Below are 15000 nucleotides of genomic sequence, written 5' to 3'. Positions count from 1 at the left end.
GAGTGTTGGCAGGTATGGGTTTGCCCCAATCCGGGAATTGAACCTACAACTTTTCAGACTACTGCATGCTAGCCCAGCTCCTTAGCCACTACGCTACTACTGCATGCTAGCCCAGCTCCTTATCCACTACGCTACTACTGCATGCTAGCCCAGCTCGTTAGCCACTACGCTACTACTGCATGCTAGCCCAGCTCCTTAGCCACTACGCTACTACTGCATGCTAGCCCAGCTCCTTATCCACTACGCTACTGCATGCTAGCCCAGCTCGTTAGCCACTACGCTACTACTGCATGCTAGCCCAGCTCCTTATCCACTACGCTACTACTGCATGCTAGCCCAGCTCGTTAGCCACTATGCTACTACTGCATGCTAGCCCAGCTCCTTAGCCACTACGCTACTACTGCATGCTAGCCCAGCTCCTTATCCACTACGCTACTACTGCATGCTAGCCCAGCTCGTTAGCCACGACGCTACTACTGCATGCTAGCCCAGCTCCTTAGCCACGACGCTACTACTGCATGCTAGCCCAGCTCCTTATCCACTACGCTACTGCATGCTAGCCCAGCTCGTTAGCCACTACGCTACTACTGCATGCTAGCCCAGCTCCTTATCCACTACGCTACTACTGCATGCTAGCCCAGCTCCTTAATCACTATGCTACTACTGCATGCTAGCCCAGCTCCTTAACCACTACACTACTGCATGCTAGCCCAGCTCCCTAGCCACTACGCTACTACTGCATAATAGCCCAGCTCCTTAGCCACTACTCTACTACTGCATGCTAGCTCAGCTCCTTATCCTCTACGCTATTACTGCATGCTAGCCCAGCTCCTTAGCCACTATGCTACTACTTCATGCTAGCCCAGCTCCTTAACCACTACGCTACTGCATGCTAGCCCAGCTCCCTAGCCACTACGCTACTACTGCATAATAGCCCAGCTCCTTAACCACTACGCTACTACTGCATGCTAGCCCAGCTCCTTATCCTCTACGCTACTACTGCATGCTAGCCCAGCTCCTTAACCACTATGCTGCTACTGCATGTTAGCCCAGCTCCCTATCCTCTACGCTACTACTGCATGCTAGCCCAGCTCGTTAGCCACTACGCTACTACTGCATGCTAGCCCAGCTCCTTATCCTCTACGCTACTACTGCATGCTAGCCCAGCTCCTTAACCACTACGCTACTACTGCATGCTAGCCCAGCTTGTTAGCCACTACGCTACTACTGCATGCTAGCCCAGCTCCTTATCCTCTACGCTACTACTGCATGCTAGCCCAGCTCCTTAACCACTACGCTACTTACAATTAGGCAATTCTCCAGACACCCCAGGTTCGGGAGAATACTTACCGCCAGTGTTGGGCAAGTTACTGGAAATTAGTCATTAGTTACAGTTACTAGTTACTTCTTTCAAAATTAATTGAATTACCTTATTGTATATCAAAAGTAATTAGTTACTAGAGAAAGTAACTTTTGAGTTACTTTTAAGTCTGCTTTTAAAATGTCAATATGATGGGTACTGAACATTCACATACTCAATAAACCTAATTTGTAAAAGTAGTGGAATTACAACACTGCTTACCGCCATGGTGGAGGGTGAGAGATTCAAGAGAATAATTAAGGGGTATTTGCTGACCCCCGACAGTACAAGCCACAAAATACAAAGCAAAACCTCACATAAACAAGCCACAGATCTGAGCCACCAAACACATCTACAGTATGCAGGTTCCAAACACAACTACAGTATGCAGGTTCCAAAATACGAATGAAAAGCTCACTGATGGGAGTGGAGACAAGAGGAGTCTATGAGAAACTAAATCTACATGATGCAGCTCAATCTCCACATCTGTGTGTGTGTGTGTGTGTGTGTGTGTAACGGCTCCCACACACACCTGCGTGCAGTGCAGTGCTGGAGACGCATCCCGTCCACTTTACGTGGGCTTACGTCATCCGTTGCCGAACTGAATTGTGGGTCCGTTGCGTTGCGTTGCGTTGCGTTGCGTTGTGTTGCGTTGCGTCGCGTGGCTCCAGTCGCTCGCGTCGAGAAGTTCAACTTTTGCTGCACCAACGGACACCCGCCAATCAAATTACGGTTATACTTCAAGTCATTTGCATAGCTACCGTCGGGAACCCCCACTGGCATGCGCTGACGGAACGCAACTGTGTGTGGAAGCCGTAATCATATGTACATCCCTCTGTGTGTTGAACTCTGCATATCTTTGTGTGTGTGTTGATGTATATATGTATATTATGTATATGTATATGTGTGTGTGTGTGTGTGTGTGCATGCCTGTATGCGTGTGTGTGTGGATATGTGTGTGTGTGTGTGTGTACATGCATGTATGCGTGTGTGTGTATGTGTGTGTGTGTGGATATGTGTGTGTGTGTGCGTGCGTGCATGTATGCGTGTGTGTGTGTGCATGCGTGCGTGCGTGTGTGTGTGTGGATATGTGTGTGTGCATGCGTGCGTGCATGTATGCGTTGGTGTGTGTGTGTGGATATGTGTGTGTGTGTGCGTGCGTGTGTGTGTGCTCGCACAGGTAAAGACTTGGCGACGAGTGTGGAGGTGTTCTGGCCAGATGGGCGCTCCATGGCCAAACCTCTGGACCGCAGTGACATGAACACAGTGCTGGAGGTTCTCTACCCAAAAGACCAGCACAAGCCCACCACAGCCCCGGAGATGGAGGTCTTACACACACACACTACAACACACACACACACACTAAGGGCCCGTCCACACGGAGACGCTTTTTAGGTTAAACGCAGAGGTTTTGCTTCGTCTTGGCCGAGCGTCCAAACGAATCCTGTAAACGCACTGCCCGAAACCGCACTTTTCTGAAACCTGGTCCCAGAGTAGAGAAATCTAAAACCGTAGCCCGTTTGAATTCGTTTAGACAGCGAAACCGCACATCCTGCTTGCGTATCGATGATGTCATCGCCACACCTCAGCTGCCCTGGACTTGCACTTATAGTATTGCCTAACAATACTAGTTTTCATACATGACACTCCGTAAGATAAATATCACAACTGGTGCTGCGCAGCGCCGATAGCTTATGACTTGGTGGACTGAACACTGTTTTTTCCCGGTGTTTTTTAATGCATTCTAGCTACTGTCAGTGACGCGAGAGAACTTAAGTTATTAGGAAAGTGCGGTGTAAGTTTAGGCTACATTAATTTGTGCGTAGTGCCAGTGTCATTCATTTATTTTACATGTCTTACAACATATATACATGCATTCACAGTCGAGTGAAATCAGATATAAGCATACAAAGACGCTTAGAACTCACGTTAAGCCGATGGTAGCACACTGAATGCAAATGCGCGATTTGATTTGATGCAGGCAAACGTATTGACTGTTACTAACGAAGGTTTTATAGCAATATTATAAATGTGGCGACAGAGTAGCCTAGAACTTGGGTAAGCCTTGCGTTTAGTAGCCTAATTGCGGTGATAGCCAAAACTAATGTGAATCACAGACTATCCTACAACCAAAGAAAGTAAAGATGATTAGTAGGCCTACCCGCGTTAGCTAAATAAAGGACGGGACTGCACCCTTCACAAACCGTAAAATAAAGTTTACACAAACAATTCTTGTTTCCTTGCACTAGCCATTTTGTCATAGCCTATTCTGTCTGTTTGTAAAGCAAAAACTTTGGTCAATTTCTGTAAAGAAACAGTGCCACCTATAGGCCTGGGGTATGAAGTAACGTGTTGAGTCGTGTTGAGATGGATCCGTTTGGACGCAAATATTCTTGATGCGGTTTCAGGGAAGACGGAGGAAAAAAAGATCGGTTTCGTACGTGTGGACTAGCCCTAAAACACATACACACACACACACACTAAAACACATACACACACACACACACACTAAAACACATACACACACACATACACACACTCAAAACACATGCAAACACACACACACACATACACACTAAAACACATGCACACACACACACACACATACACACTCCCTAAAACATGCACACACACTAAAACACATGCACACACACACACACACACACTAAAACACATGCACACACACACACACACACACACGGACATGCACACTCTAAAACATAAATACAAACTAAAACACACGCACATACACACATAGTAATATCGCCTTTACTCTGTTTGCAGTGTGGACACGGCTTTGCGGTGAACGAACATGGCCGCTGCACAGGTAAGTGGATGTGTGTGTGTTTGTGCATATTTATACATATCTTGTGTGTGTGTGTGTGTGTGTGTGTGTGTATGTATGTATGTGTGTGTGAGTGCATATGTGCACGCGCGTGTGTGTGTATAGATGAAAATGAGTGTGTCCAGTTCTCCTCAGTCTATGTGTATAGTACATATATACATTTTATATGTGTGTGTGTGTGTGTTTTTGTGTGTGTAGATGAAGATGAGTGTTTCCAGTTCCCTTAGTCTATGTGTATAGTACATATATACGTTTTACATGTGTGTGTGTGTGTGTGTGTGTGTGTGTGTGTGTGTGTGTGTGTGTGTGTGTGTGTGTGTGTGTGTGTGTGTGTGTGTGTGTAGATGAAGATGAGTGTATCCAGTTCCCTCATCTATTTGTATAGTACATATATACGTTTTATATGTGTGTGTGTGTGTGTGTGTGTGTGTGTGGGTAGATGAAGATGAGTGTGTCCAGTTCCCCTCAGTGTGTCCTCCTGAGCGTCCAGTCTGCACCAACACCTACGGAAGCTTCAAGTGTCGCGCCAACAAGAGGTGTAACCACGGATACGAGCCCAACGATGAGGGCACGGCGTGTGTGGGTACGTGCACATCTGTCATTTGCCAGTGTGTGTGTGTGTGTGTAAATGTTGACACTATTAGATGAGCAGGATACAGATGACTATACAAGCAGATTTTATATGACACACACACACACACATACAAGCAGGTTTTATAGAGATTGAACAGAAGCACACACAGATCCACACACACGCATACACACACACACACAAGCAGGTTTTACAGAGATTGAGCAGAAGCACACATGGATACACACACACACATACACACACACACACAAGCAGGTTTTATAGAGATTGAGCAGAAGCACACACGCATACACACACACGCAGGCTTTATAAGGATATAAGTCCACACTCCTGAGCCTCAGTCGTATTTAATGATTTACAGTATTTCAGCTAATTCACAGCTGCAGCTCTTCCGTTAACTTCAGGATTCATAGGACCTTCATATCATTCATAGGACCTTCATTGTGTCATTAACACTGTACTTGCTGACTATCTTCCCTATTAACATACGTATTCCTTACTGTTTCCTAACTAACTTCCTTATTAGCATACTTACTGATTCCTTACTAACTTCCTTATTAGCGTACTTACTGATTCCTTACTAACTTCCTTATTAGCGTACTTACTGATTCCTTACTAACTTCCTTATTAGCATACTTACTGATTCCTTACTAACTTCCTTACGTATTTCCTTACTAACTGACTTCCTCCCTAACGGAACTCCAGACTGAAGTGCTTCCTGTGTCTCCAGCCCAGGTGGCGTATTTCGGGGGGGGTCAGTCGGGCGGAGGCGGTGACGGAGGCAGCGGGGTGTGTGTTGGTGTGGAACGGATCCTTCTGCTGCTCTCCCTACTGCTCTCATCCCAGATGACCTGAGATACACTCCTCCGTCAGACTTTCTCTTCCTCCTCTCCACTCCTCCGTCAGACTTCCTCTTCCTCCTCTCCACTCCTCCGTCAGACTTCCTCCTCTCCACTCCTCCGTCAGACTTTCTCTTCCTCCTCTTTCTCTCCTTCCCTCTCTTCTCTCTCTGCCTTGTCCTTAGTTCAAGTTCCCTCTCTCTCTTTCACACACACACACATACACACACAGCATGCATTGTGACAGAGCAGGTCCTTCATTACATAAAAACCCAAAGTAGTGAACACCCCTTACCCTGTCTCTCTCTCTCACACACACACAGACAGGCACACACACACACACACACACACAGTCAAACACTATTATAGTGGTTCTCCCTGTGGTTGGTGTGAGCTGTTATGAGAAAGAAAGCCATGTGGTATGTGTTCATTGTACATTTAGAGAGAGAAGCTGAGTGTGTTATTGAGATTGAGGACGGCATTGTGTTCTTCGCCTGGTTCCTGTTGGGTTCTACTGTATGTCCTGTGTAGTTCTGCAGAGTTCCGCTCCCTCACAGGTGGAAGAACCAGACTCCGCCAGAGTCCAGTGTGACTACGGACACGGACACACACCCAGAGCCCAGCGTCGCTATAGAAACGGACACACACCCAGAACCCAGCGACGCTATAGAAACGGACACACACCCAGAAGCCAGCGTCGCTATAGAAACGGACACACACCCAGAACCCAGCGTCGCTATAGAAACGGACACACACCCAGAGCCCAGCGTCGCTATAGAAACGGACACATCCCCAGGGTCCAGCATCACTGTAGAGACATGGCATCTCTATGGAGACGGACAGAATGCTTGATGTTTTGGAGAGTCTGAACAAACAGTTTCAAAGTTTCAAACCAGCATAAATTTCTGGATAGGTCACAAACACACACACACACACACACACAGTCGCATTACACAGATTTAAAATAAAACATTAAATCTTTTCTTCTCTTGTTATAATGTGTGATTTGTATTTGTGTGTGTGTGTGTGTGTTTGCGTGTGTGTGTGTAATTATGTAAAAAGAGGTATAAAGTATTGCATTTGATGTGTTGGCCAGTTCTATGTCATTTGTCTGTGTTTATTCCTAAAGTACCCACACATGGCAGCACTGAATAACACACACACACACACACACTTACACACACACACACACACTCCCTGTCTGATACACTCTCTTCTTCTTTCTTAGACATACTCGTATCATCTCAATGACTCTGCTTGTCCATGCCAGATACCAATCACAGAGGTTGGGTATACTCGGAATGTGTGTGTGTGTGTGTGTGTGAAATAAGAACAATGCCACTCTGTCACTGTTTCAGTCTATCTTTACTTTTCATCTCTGCAGCACCACAATGACGCTAGAACAGGAAATGACCTCAGAGAGGAAGATTATCTGAAGATTTCAGTGAACACATAATGATATCAGACGTGTGTGTGTGTGTGTGGTTGCAGTGTCAGAATCCCATGCAATCTAAGGAGGCTGCACCTCACCCACACACACACACAGGAAGACATGACATCCCTTCCCCCCACAGATGCAGATACAGGCAGCATATTTAAGATATAAAGAGATTACATAAATAAATAGTTTAAAATACATTTGTATAAATAGAGACTATAAATAGAGAGTAGAATACATATTTAGGAAATATATCAGATTTAGAAAAGTCTGGCATGTAAACTTGGTCCTTACAAAGAGTTGCCATGGAGCTTGCATCCCTCTGAGCATTCTAAAGCTCTCTTTCTGTTTGTGTGTGTGTGTTTATGTGTTTGTATGTGTGTGTGTGTTTGCCAGACTTCAAAAAACTTCACTGCACTTCAGTCTCGGCCTTTGCCCCTCCCCAAGGACACATACACACACATAATCAAATAAATATAGCTTTTGTATAATACTGAGTGACTTTCTGGTCATCCTCCAACTGACCATAGCCAAGCACATTCACATGCGTTTATACACACACACACACACATACCTGGCCTAGACAAACTGTTGGCAGTATGTTGTGCCTTTACCCCACAGGCCACTCAGATTCAAGACATATTTTATCGGCACACACACACTCACACACACTCACTAACAGACCTTTACATGCGACATCAGTCTGAATACAGTATAAATATCACAGTCCAGGGTAGGATACTGTCTCGCATCACAGCGTATGTAAACACACATACACAGTCGTATGTAAACACAGACAACACACTCTCAGATGAACAAACACACACTCTTGTGTCAAACACAGAATCCAGTCAACACACAGTGTTGACTGCTTCATGTGATCACAAAGTTTTACGGCAACAAACACACACACACACTGCACTGTACAGTGTTTGTGTGTGTGTGTTGAGAAGTTAATGTCAGCAGCACCAGGATGCGTATGGACAGGTGAAATATGGGGCCCTGGAACACAGAAGAGCACTACAGCAGTCACAGAGATGTGTGTGTGTGTGTGTGTGTCAGGGTGTCGTATGAGGTGTGTCTATTTGTTAGATGTGATGAGGTGTTTCTCATGTGTGTGTTTAGTGTTCAGAATGGTGTGTGTGTGTGGTGTTCAGAATCATGTGTGTGTGTGGTCAGAATGGTGTGTGTGTGTGTGTGGTGTTCAGAATCGTGTGTGTGTGGTGTTCAGAATCGTGTGCTCTCGTGCTTCAGCATGCGGATGCTGGCTGGCCCCGCCCCCCCGTAGCCGACGCCCCGGCGCTGCTCCTCCAGTCACCGCACGCTGCCCCCTGCAGGACTGCCACTGCCACTGCAGCTGCTCGAGCTCCCGCTGGAACAACGGTCCTCAAACACACAGATCTCAATCTGAGCCCGGTGGTCAAGGAAACACACACACACACACACACACACAAAGACCAGCGCAATCTCACACACACAAAAACCAGCCCAATCTCACAAACACACGCACTATAACAATCGTACACACACTGCATACCATCACAACCTCAAACACACACACACAGGTTTAATCACAATCTCAAACACACAGACACACACAGGTTTAATTACAATCTCAAACACACACACAGGTTTATTCCTGTTCTCACATACTGTAGCTTTTGTATTCAGACAAGCCGAAGTAGTGGTGTGGCTTTATCATTCAGCTATAACCATACAGCTTTAGCATTGAACCTAGCAGTTTAGCTTTAGCTTTCAACCATAACCATGTAGCTTTAGCATTCAGCCTAGCAGTTTAGCTTTAGCTTTCAACGGGGTCATCCCTATGTTTCCCCGGTCCCATACAAAGCGGGGAACATAGGTATGCTCCCCTTTCAACCATAACCATGTAGCTCTAGCATTCAGCCTAGCAGTGTAGCTTTAGCATTCAGCCTAGCAATGTAGCTTTAGCTTTCAACCATAACCATGTAGCAAAGCATTCAGCCTAGCAATTTAGCTTTGAATCATAACCATGTAGCTTTAGCATTCCGCCTAGCAATGTAGCTTTAGCTTTCAACCATAACCATGTAGCTTTAGCATTCAGCCTAGCAGTGTAGCTTTTGCTTTCAACCATAACCATGTAGCTTTAGCATTCAGCCTAGCAGTGTAGCTTTTGCTTTAAACCATAACCATGTAGCTTTAGCATTCAACCTAGCAGTGTAGCTTTAGCTTTCAACCATAACCATGTAGCTTTAGCATTCAGCCTAGCAGTGTAGCTTTTGCTTTCAACCATAACCATGTAGCTTTAGCATTCAACCTAGCAGTGTAGCTTTAGCTTTCAACCATAACCATTTAGCTTTAGCATTCAGCCTGGCAGTGTAGCCAGAGACGGTTGATAAAGCAAGACGATTCATAAGAGGGTAAATTCCGCCACGTTGTGACGTGGGGTTCGAAGCTGTCACGCCCATTTAGGAGTCTAGCGGGAGGTCCAGTGTCTATGTATTCCTATGGGAGAAATGGAAATGTTCTCGGAATATGACCAATCCCTTAGCCCTACATTCAGCGATGTAAGTTTTGAACCCATTTTCTACAAGCCACATGTCTCCCTAACATTCCGACATTGAAATTGTAATTTTCAAACGAAACAAATAAAGACAAAAATAGTATACAAAATTAAATAAGTTATTATTGCTTATTCAGAGAAAAGTTTTGACACGCCTATTCAGGAGTCCGGAACTATTTCATTCCATTGGTGAATCGTCTTATGATTCATCTTAGTTAACTACAGAATCTTTGGTGTAGCTTTAGCTTTCAGCCATAACCATGTAGCTTTAGTTTTCAGCCTAGCAGTGTAGCATTAGCATTCATCCTAGCAGCTTTTTCAGAAGGATACTGCTCTCATGCCTCTCTCATCCTAGTGTTGTAGCTTTAACATTCAGCCTAGTGGTTTAGCTTTAACACACAAACTAGCAGTTTAGGCTTTAGCATTGACACTTGAAGATTTAGCATTTAGATGTGGTGTAGCATTAGCATTTTGTGTAGCAGTGTAGCTTTCCTTCTCATGCCTCTCTCAGACTAGAGGTTTAGCTCAGCTTTCAGCCTAGCGGTTTAGCTTTCTCAAAAGGATACCACTCATGCCTCTCTCAGCCTAGCAGTTTAGCTTAGTGTTCAGCCTAGCGGTGTAGCTTTCTCAAAAGGAAACCACTCATGCCTCTCTCAGCCTAGCAGTTGAGCTTTAGCATTCAGCCTAGCGGTGTAGCTTTCTCAAAAGGAAACCACTCATGCCTCTCTCAGCCTAGCAGTTGAACTTTAGCATTCAGCCTAGCGGTGTAGCTTTCTCAAAAGTAAACCACTCATGCCTCTCTCATCCTAGGGTTGTAGCTTTAACATTCAGCCTAGTGGTTTAGCTTTAACACACAAACTAGCAGTTTAGGCTTTAGGCATTGACACTTCAAGATTTAGCATTTAGATGTGGTGTAGCATTAGCATTTTGTGTAGCAGTGTAGCTTTCCTCCTCATGCCTCTCAGACTAGCGGTGTAGCTTTCTCAAAAGGAAACCACTCATGCCTCTCTCAGCCTAGCGGTGTAGCTTTCTCAAAAGGATACCACTCTCAGCCTAGCGGTTTAGCTTAGTGTTCAGCCTAGCGGTGTAGCCTTCTCAAAAGGAAACCACTCATGCCTCTCAGCCTAGCAGTTGAGCTTTAGCATTCAGCCTAGCGGTGTAGCTTTCTCAAAAGGAAACCTCTCATGCCTCTCTCAGCCTAGCGGTTGAACTTTAGCATTCAGCCTAGCGGTGTAGCTTTCTCAAAAGGATACCACTCTCATGCCTCTCTCAGCCTAGCGGTTGAGCTTTAGCGTTCAGCCTAGCGGTGTAGCTTTCTCAAAAGGAAACCACTCATGCCTCTCTCATCCTAGTGTTGTAGCTTTAACATTCAGCCTAGTGGTTTAGCTTTAACACACAAACTAGCAGTTTAGGCTTTAGGCATTGACACTTGAAGATTTAGCATTTAGATGTGGTGTAGCGTTAGCATTTTGTGTAGCAGTGTAGCTTTCCTTCTCATGCCTCTCTCAGACTAGCGGTGTAGCTTTCTCAAAAGGAAACCACTCATGCCTCTCTCAGCCTAGCAGTTGAGCTTTAGCATTCAGCCTAGCAGTGTAGCTTTCTCAAAAGGATACCACTCTCATGCCTCTCTCAGCCTAGCGGTTTAGCTTATCGTTCAGCCTAGCGGTGTAGCTTTCTCAAAAGGATACCACTCATGCCTCTCAGCCTAGCAGTTGAGCTTTAGCATTCAGCCTAGCGGTGTAGCTTTCTCAAAAGGATACCACTCTCGGGCCTCTCTCAGCCGAGCGGTTTAGCTTTAGCATTCAGCCTAGCGGTGTAGCTTAGCGTTCAGCCTAGCGGTGTAGCTTTCTCAAAAGGATACCACTCTCATGCCTCTCTCAACGGGGTCTGTAATGAGAAGGCCACGGGGGGCGTAGATCTTCTCATTCTGTTCCTGGATGTAGCCAGAGATCTTCTTCAGCACCTACAGAGTGGACACACACACACACACACACATACAGTACACTTTAGAGTAGTACATCAACATGCTGTTTGTTTGAATGTGTGAGTGAAAGATTGAAATATGTTATTCAAATAGTGTAGTCTACCTATGCTTGTGTGTGTGTATGTGTGTTTGCAGGGGCGCAGGAGGCACGGGGGACGTGGGGGATGTGTCCCACGCAGTGCTGAAGAGACAGCCGTCGTCCCCCTCACTTTTGATAAGGAATAAAAGCCTTATATACGCTAAATAAATAATAACCTAGAGGGTTTGCGCTAACTATGTAAAACTCCCCATTAACAGCATCACATCACTAACCACAGCCATCTACAGTACTGTAAGACTGCACAATCTCATATTCACTCTGTTGGATATCTGAAGCCAGTTTGTCTACTAACAACCATCATTAGAGATGCTTTTCGTTTGGAGCGGCATACTGGTACGCCATCAAAAGCATAACATTTTCGGTTTGGTTTGGGATCTAATTTACTTTTGGACTGTTTGATTATATTGCTAAATGTTGGGACTGATGGGCACTGAACTCTGGGAGATATTTGATGGTTCACTGTTATGTTTCATGCAGTTGAAAAAGTGTCGGGATTTCCACCGCTGTTTATTGCGAGACAAGGCAGCCATTCATTGAATAGGGGTTGTGCTGTAATAGAAACCTTTTTGCGTAGCCAAGTAGCCTAAATTGAGTTATTGTTTAATTATGCATGATTTAGTAGGCTACTTTTTATTAAATTCGTAGGCTGGAATGCCTTGAGTCACGCAACAATTAAATGTAGTAGGCTTCAGCCTCTGGCAATTAGCTCGAAAGGGGCGGCAAGTTCTGAGCTTGAGAACGTGTGTTGGAGACCCATGGTAGGAAAACGACTTTATTAATCCAACCAACAATATAATAAAATATTGGGAGAGGTGTTATTTCATTGACTTAAATCGAAGCAATGTCTTCTAGTGCTGGTGGACTGATGGCAATTGCTGGTATGGTATAGGCAAATATGGGAACCTGCCTTTATTTGTCCAATTACGTGGGAGCCAGAGGGAGCCGAGCTCCCATAGAGTGACGACTGGCTCCCATGAAAGCAACAAAGTCAAAAACCTGAGGGGGTCTCTCATATCTGAAGGTGTCTGGCATTGTAATTTAATCTTAAACAACCGCTCATTATCCATCCCTGTGCGATCTCTTACCATTAAAGACGTTAAATTAAAATAGTACTACGGGACGTAGACCTACGCTCTTGAACGCAGCATGACACTTCACCACCACACCACTAGACTATATGAGCAAACCTTATCGATTTGACAGCACTCGCAAATCTGAAGAAGTCACCCTGCTTTGATGTGAGTGTTTTGTCTATTTGCATAGGCGTTCATTGGGCTAGCCTACGTGGTTTGATACGTGCTGAAAAGTCCTGTTTGCTGTTGAACTTGCGCTTTACCTATTCTATGTTGATTGACAAAGCCATACATTATGGCCCATAATGCAGCCTACAATGATTGTGTTGTCTGATGATCTAGCTATCCTCTGCCATTCAGAGCTCCGGAAAGTTCCCAGCTATTTTGAAACACCTGTTAGCAATCTCTGATGTCGGAATATTCAATGGCTACCCGACAATATCTCAGTGCAAACTCCAAAATTGTTCGTCTATTAATTTTCCACAGTTCAACACATTAGCCTACTAGAACACAGTCTATTTCTTTGTATTGTGAAATTGAAATGAGATATGGACTATTATAATCAATAATATGTTGAAATTAATTAAAAGTAATCAATTTCTATGAAAAATCTATGTCTGTTGTATGCCTGTGTCAAGGTAAAGCCTAGGCCTACCGTGCGCATATACTGTACTGCGCAAAAGCGCCACTTGCGCCTAGGCTATTTCATTGTATCGCCTTGTTAGGCTATGCGCGGGGTGTGTCAACTTTTTATGAGATAGAGAGACCCCCTTAAAGACAAAAAGATAATTCGAGCCCTGTGTCCGGCTATAAATAGAATCAATCCCGGGCATAATTTGAGGATTTATGGTAGCCTATCTCCTGCTCAACATGACATTAGCTGTTATGTTTATTGATAACAAACTCAACTAGCCTAATGATCAACTCGTTTTCACTAGCCTAACTATAAAATACAAGTATATAGGCCTACCCAAAGTTTTTGTTCTAAGACATTTATTTCAAACATAATTTCAAGACACAAATTGGATACTTCAGTTACCTTGGTGCATAAATCCCAGAGAGTAGGCTACCACACCCCAGAGTGATGGGCCTTTCTTACGCGTTCATTGTGGGGCATAAACAAGCTGAGAATTTAGCGGTGTCACGTCTGGCTGTCACAGACATGGGGAGCTCTTTGAAGCTTGGGATAATGTGGTACAGTTACTACAGTAACAGTATTTTATTTTACTTCTTATGTAATATTTTTTTTTTTTCAATTTTATAAATGCTTTGTTTAAATGCTGTTGGAACAAATAGTTGATTATAAAGGCAACTTTCTGTTGCAATTTTCTGTGTGTTCTAGACTGGTAACTTGTTAAGCCAATATGTTCTAACATTGCATAAATATTAACTGCAGACACATAGTGGAGAGTTGATTTGGTTTATACCAGACAATTTAGGTACTGTAGGCCTAACTAGGCTATTTGATCATGTAGTGTATGTTTGGATCATAGGCATGATGATTAATTCATGGCTTCATAAAATATCAACATCATGTTGCTTTTAGAGTATTCTACCATTGGCCCAAGTAGTGTTAAATCAATCTAAAAAAATTAGTAGAATTGCACATAGCACATAGCAAGAAGCTGGTCTGAGGGCAGATCTGGCATTGTGCTCATCTCACAGTTTTGACAATTTTAATCAAACAATATTTTGAAAACAATCAATGGTATTATCTTAATATTCTGGCAAGTTATATTAAAATATGATGATCGAAAGTGGGCCAGAGGTGGCGATCCGATATCTGGAAATCTGATTTCACTATGGGTTTGTGTTCACAATTTGGTCCCCCTCACTTTCAAAATATCTCCTGCGCCCCTGTGTGTTTGTGTCTCTGAGAGAGAAAGAGTGAAAGTGTGTATGTGTCTGTGAGTGTGTATGTGTCTGTGAGTGAGGTGTTGAAATGTGTGTGTGTGTGTGGGGGGGGTGTAGGGTTCATATCATGACAGAGTGGAAGAAGTGAGCTGGTCCTGTGTGTTACCATGGTGATGCAGGGGGACAAAACTGTGATCCATGACGCAGCAGAGGGGGCTGTTTATTTTCTCTCATAGACTTCTTCTAAACAGTGAGTGTGTGTGTGTATGTGTGTGTGTGTGTGTTTGAACATGTTCTTGTGTGTGACCTCAGTTTTAATATTTATTATATTCTCATCTCAGCTGAAATGCTAACAAACAGGAGGGGGATTCAG

At 44.3% G+C, this 15000-nt stretch overlaps 2 protein-coding genes across 2 annotated transcripts in view; one reads left to right on the top strand and one right to left on the bottom strand.

The window, feature by feature from the left end:
• The window catches only part of crtac1b (cartilage acidic protein 1b), a 48260-nt gene extending 41771 nt beyond the window's left edge, over positions 1–6489 (top strand). Inside the window, exons 11-14 of the mRNA XM_076285159.1 lie at positions 2541–2686; positions 4145–4187; positions 4645–4788; positions 5528–6489. Of these exons, the coding sequence (XP_076141274.1) occupies positions 2541–2686; positions 4145–4187; positions 4645–4788; positions 5528–5652 (458 nt within the window). The 3' untranslated portion in view covers positions 5653–6489. The remainder of the gene's footprint in view (positions 1–2540; positions 2687–4144; positions 4188–4644; positions 4789–5527) is intronic.
• A 1899-nt stretch (positions 6490–8388) lies between these two features.
• golga7bb (golgin A7 family, member Bb) overlaps positions 8389–15000 on the bottom strand; it is a 20179-nt gene continuing 13567 nt past the window's right edge. Inside the window, exons 4-5 of the mRNA XM_076285158.1 lie at positions 11478–11579; positions 8389–8481 (exon numbers count right to left, since the gene is read on the bottom strand). Coding sequence (XP_076141273.1) covers positions 8389–8481; positions 11478–11579 — 195 coding nt within the window. The remainder of the gene's footprint in view (positions 8482–11477; positions 11580–15000) is intronic.

This window comes from Alosa pseudoharengus, unplaced genomic scaffold, assembly GCF_046254945.1.
Source record: "Alosa pseudoharengus isolate Yale_2024_CS ecotype anadromous, Long Island Sound unplaced genomic scaffold, YU_APseudo_1.1 YU_APseudo_1.1_scf_15, whole genome shotgun sequence".
NCBI classification, from domain to species: domain Eukaryota; kingdom Metazoa; phylum Chordata; class Actinopteri; order Clupeiformes; family Clupeidae; genus Alosa; species Alosa pseudoharengus.
The sequence above is the reverse complement of the archived record's forward strand: the minus strand, read 5'-3'. Positions and strand labels throughout refer to the sequence as shown.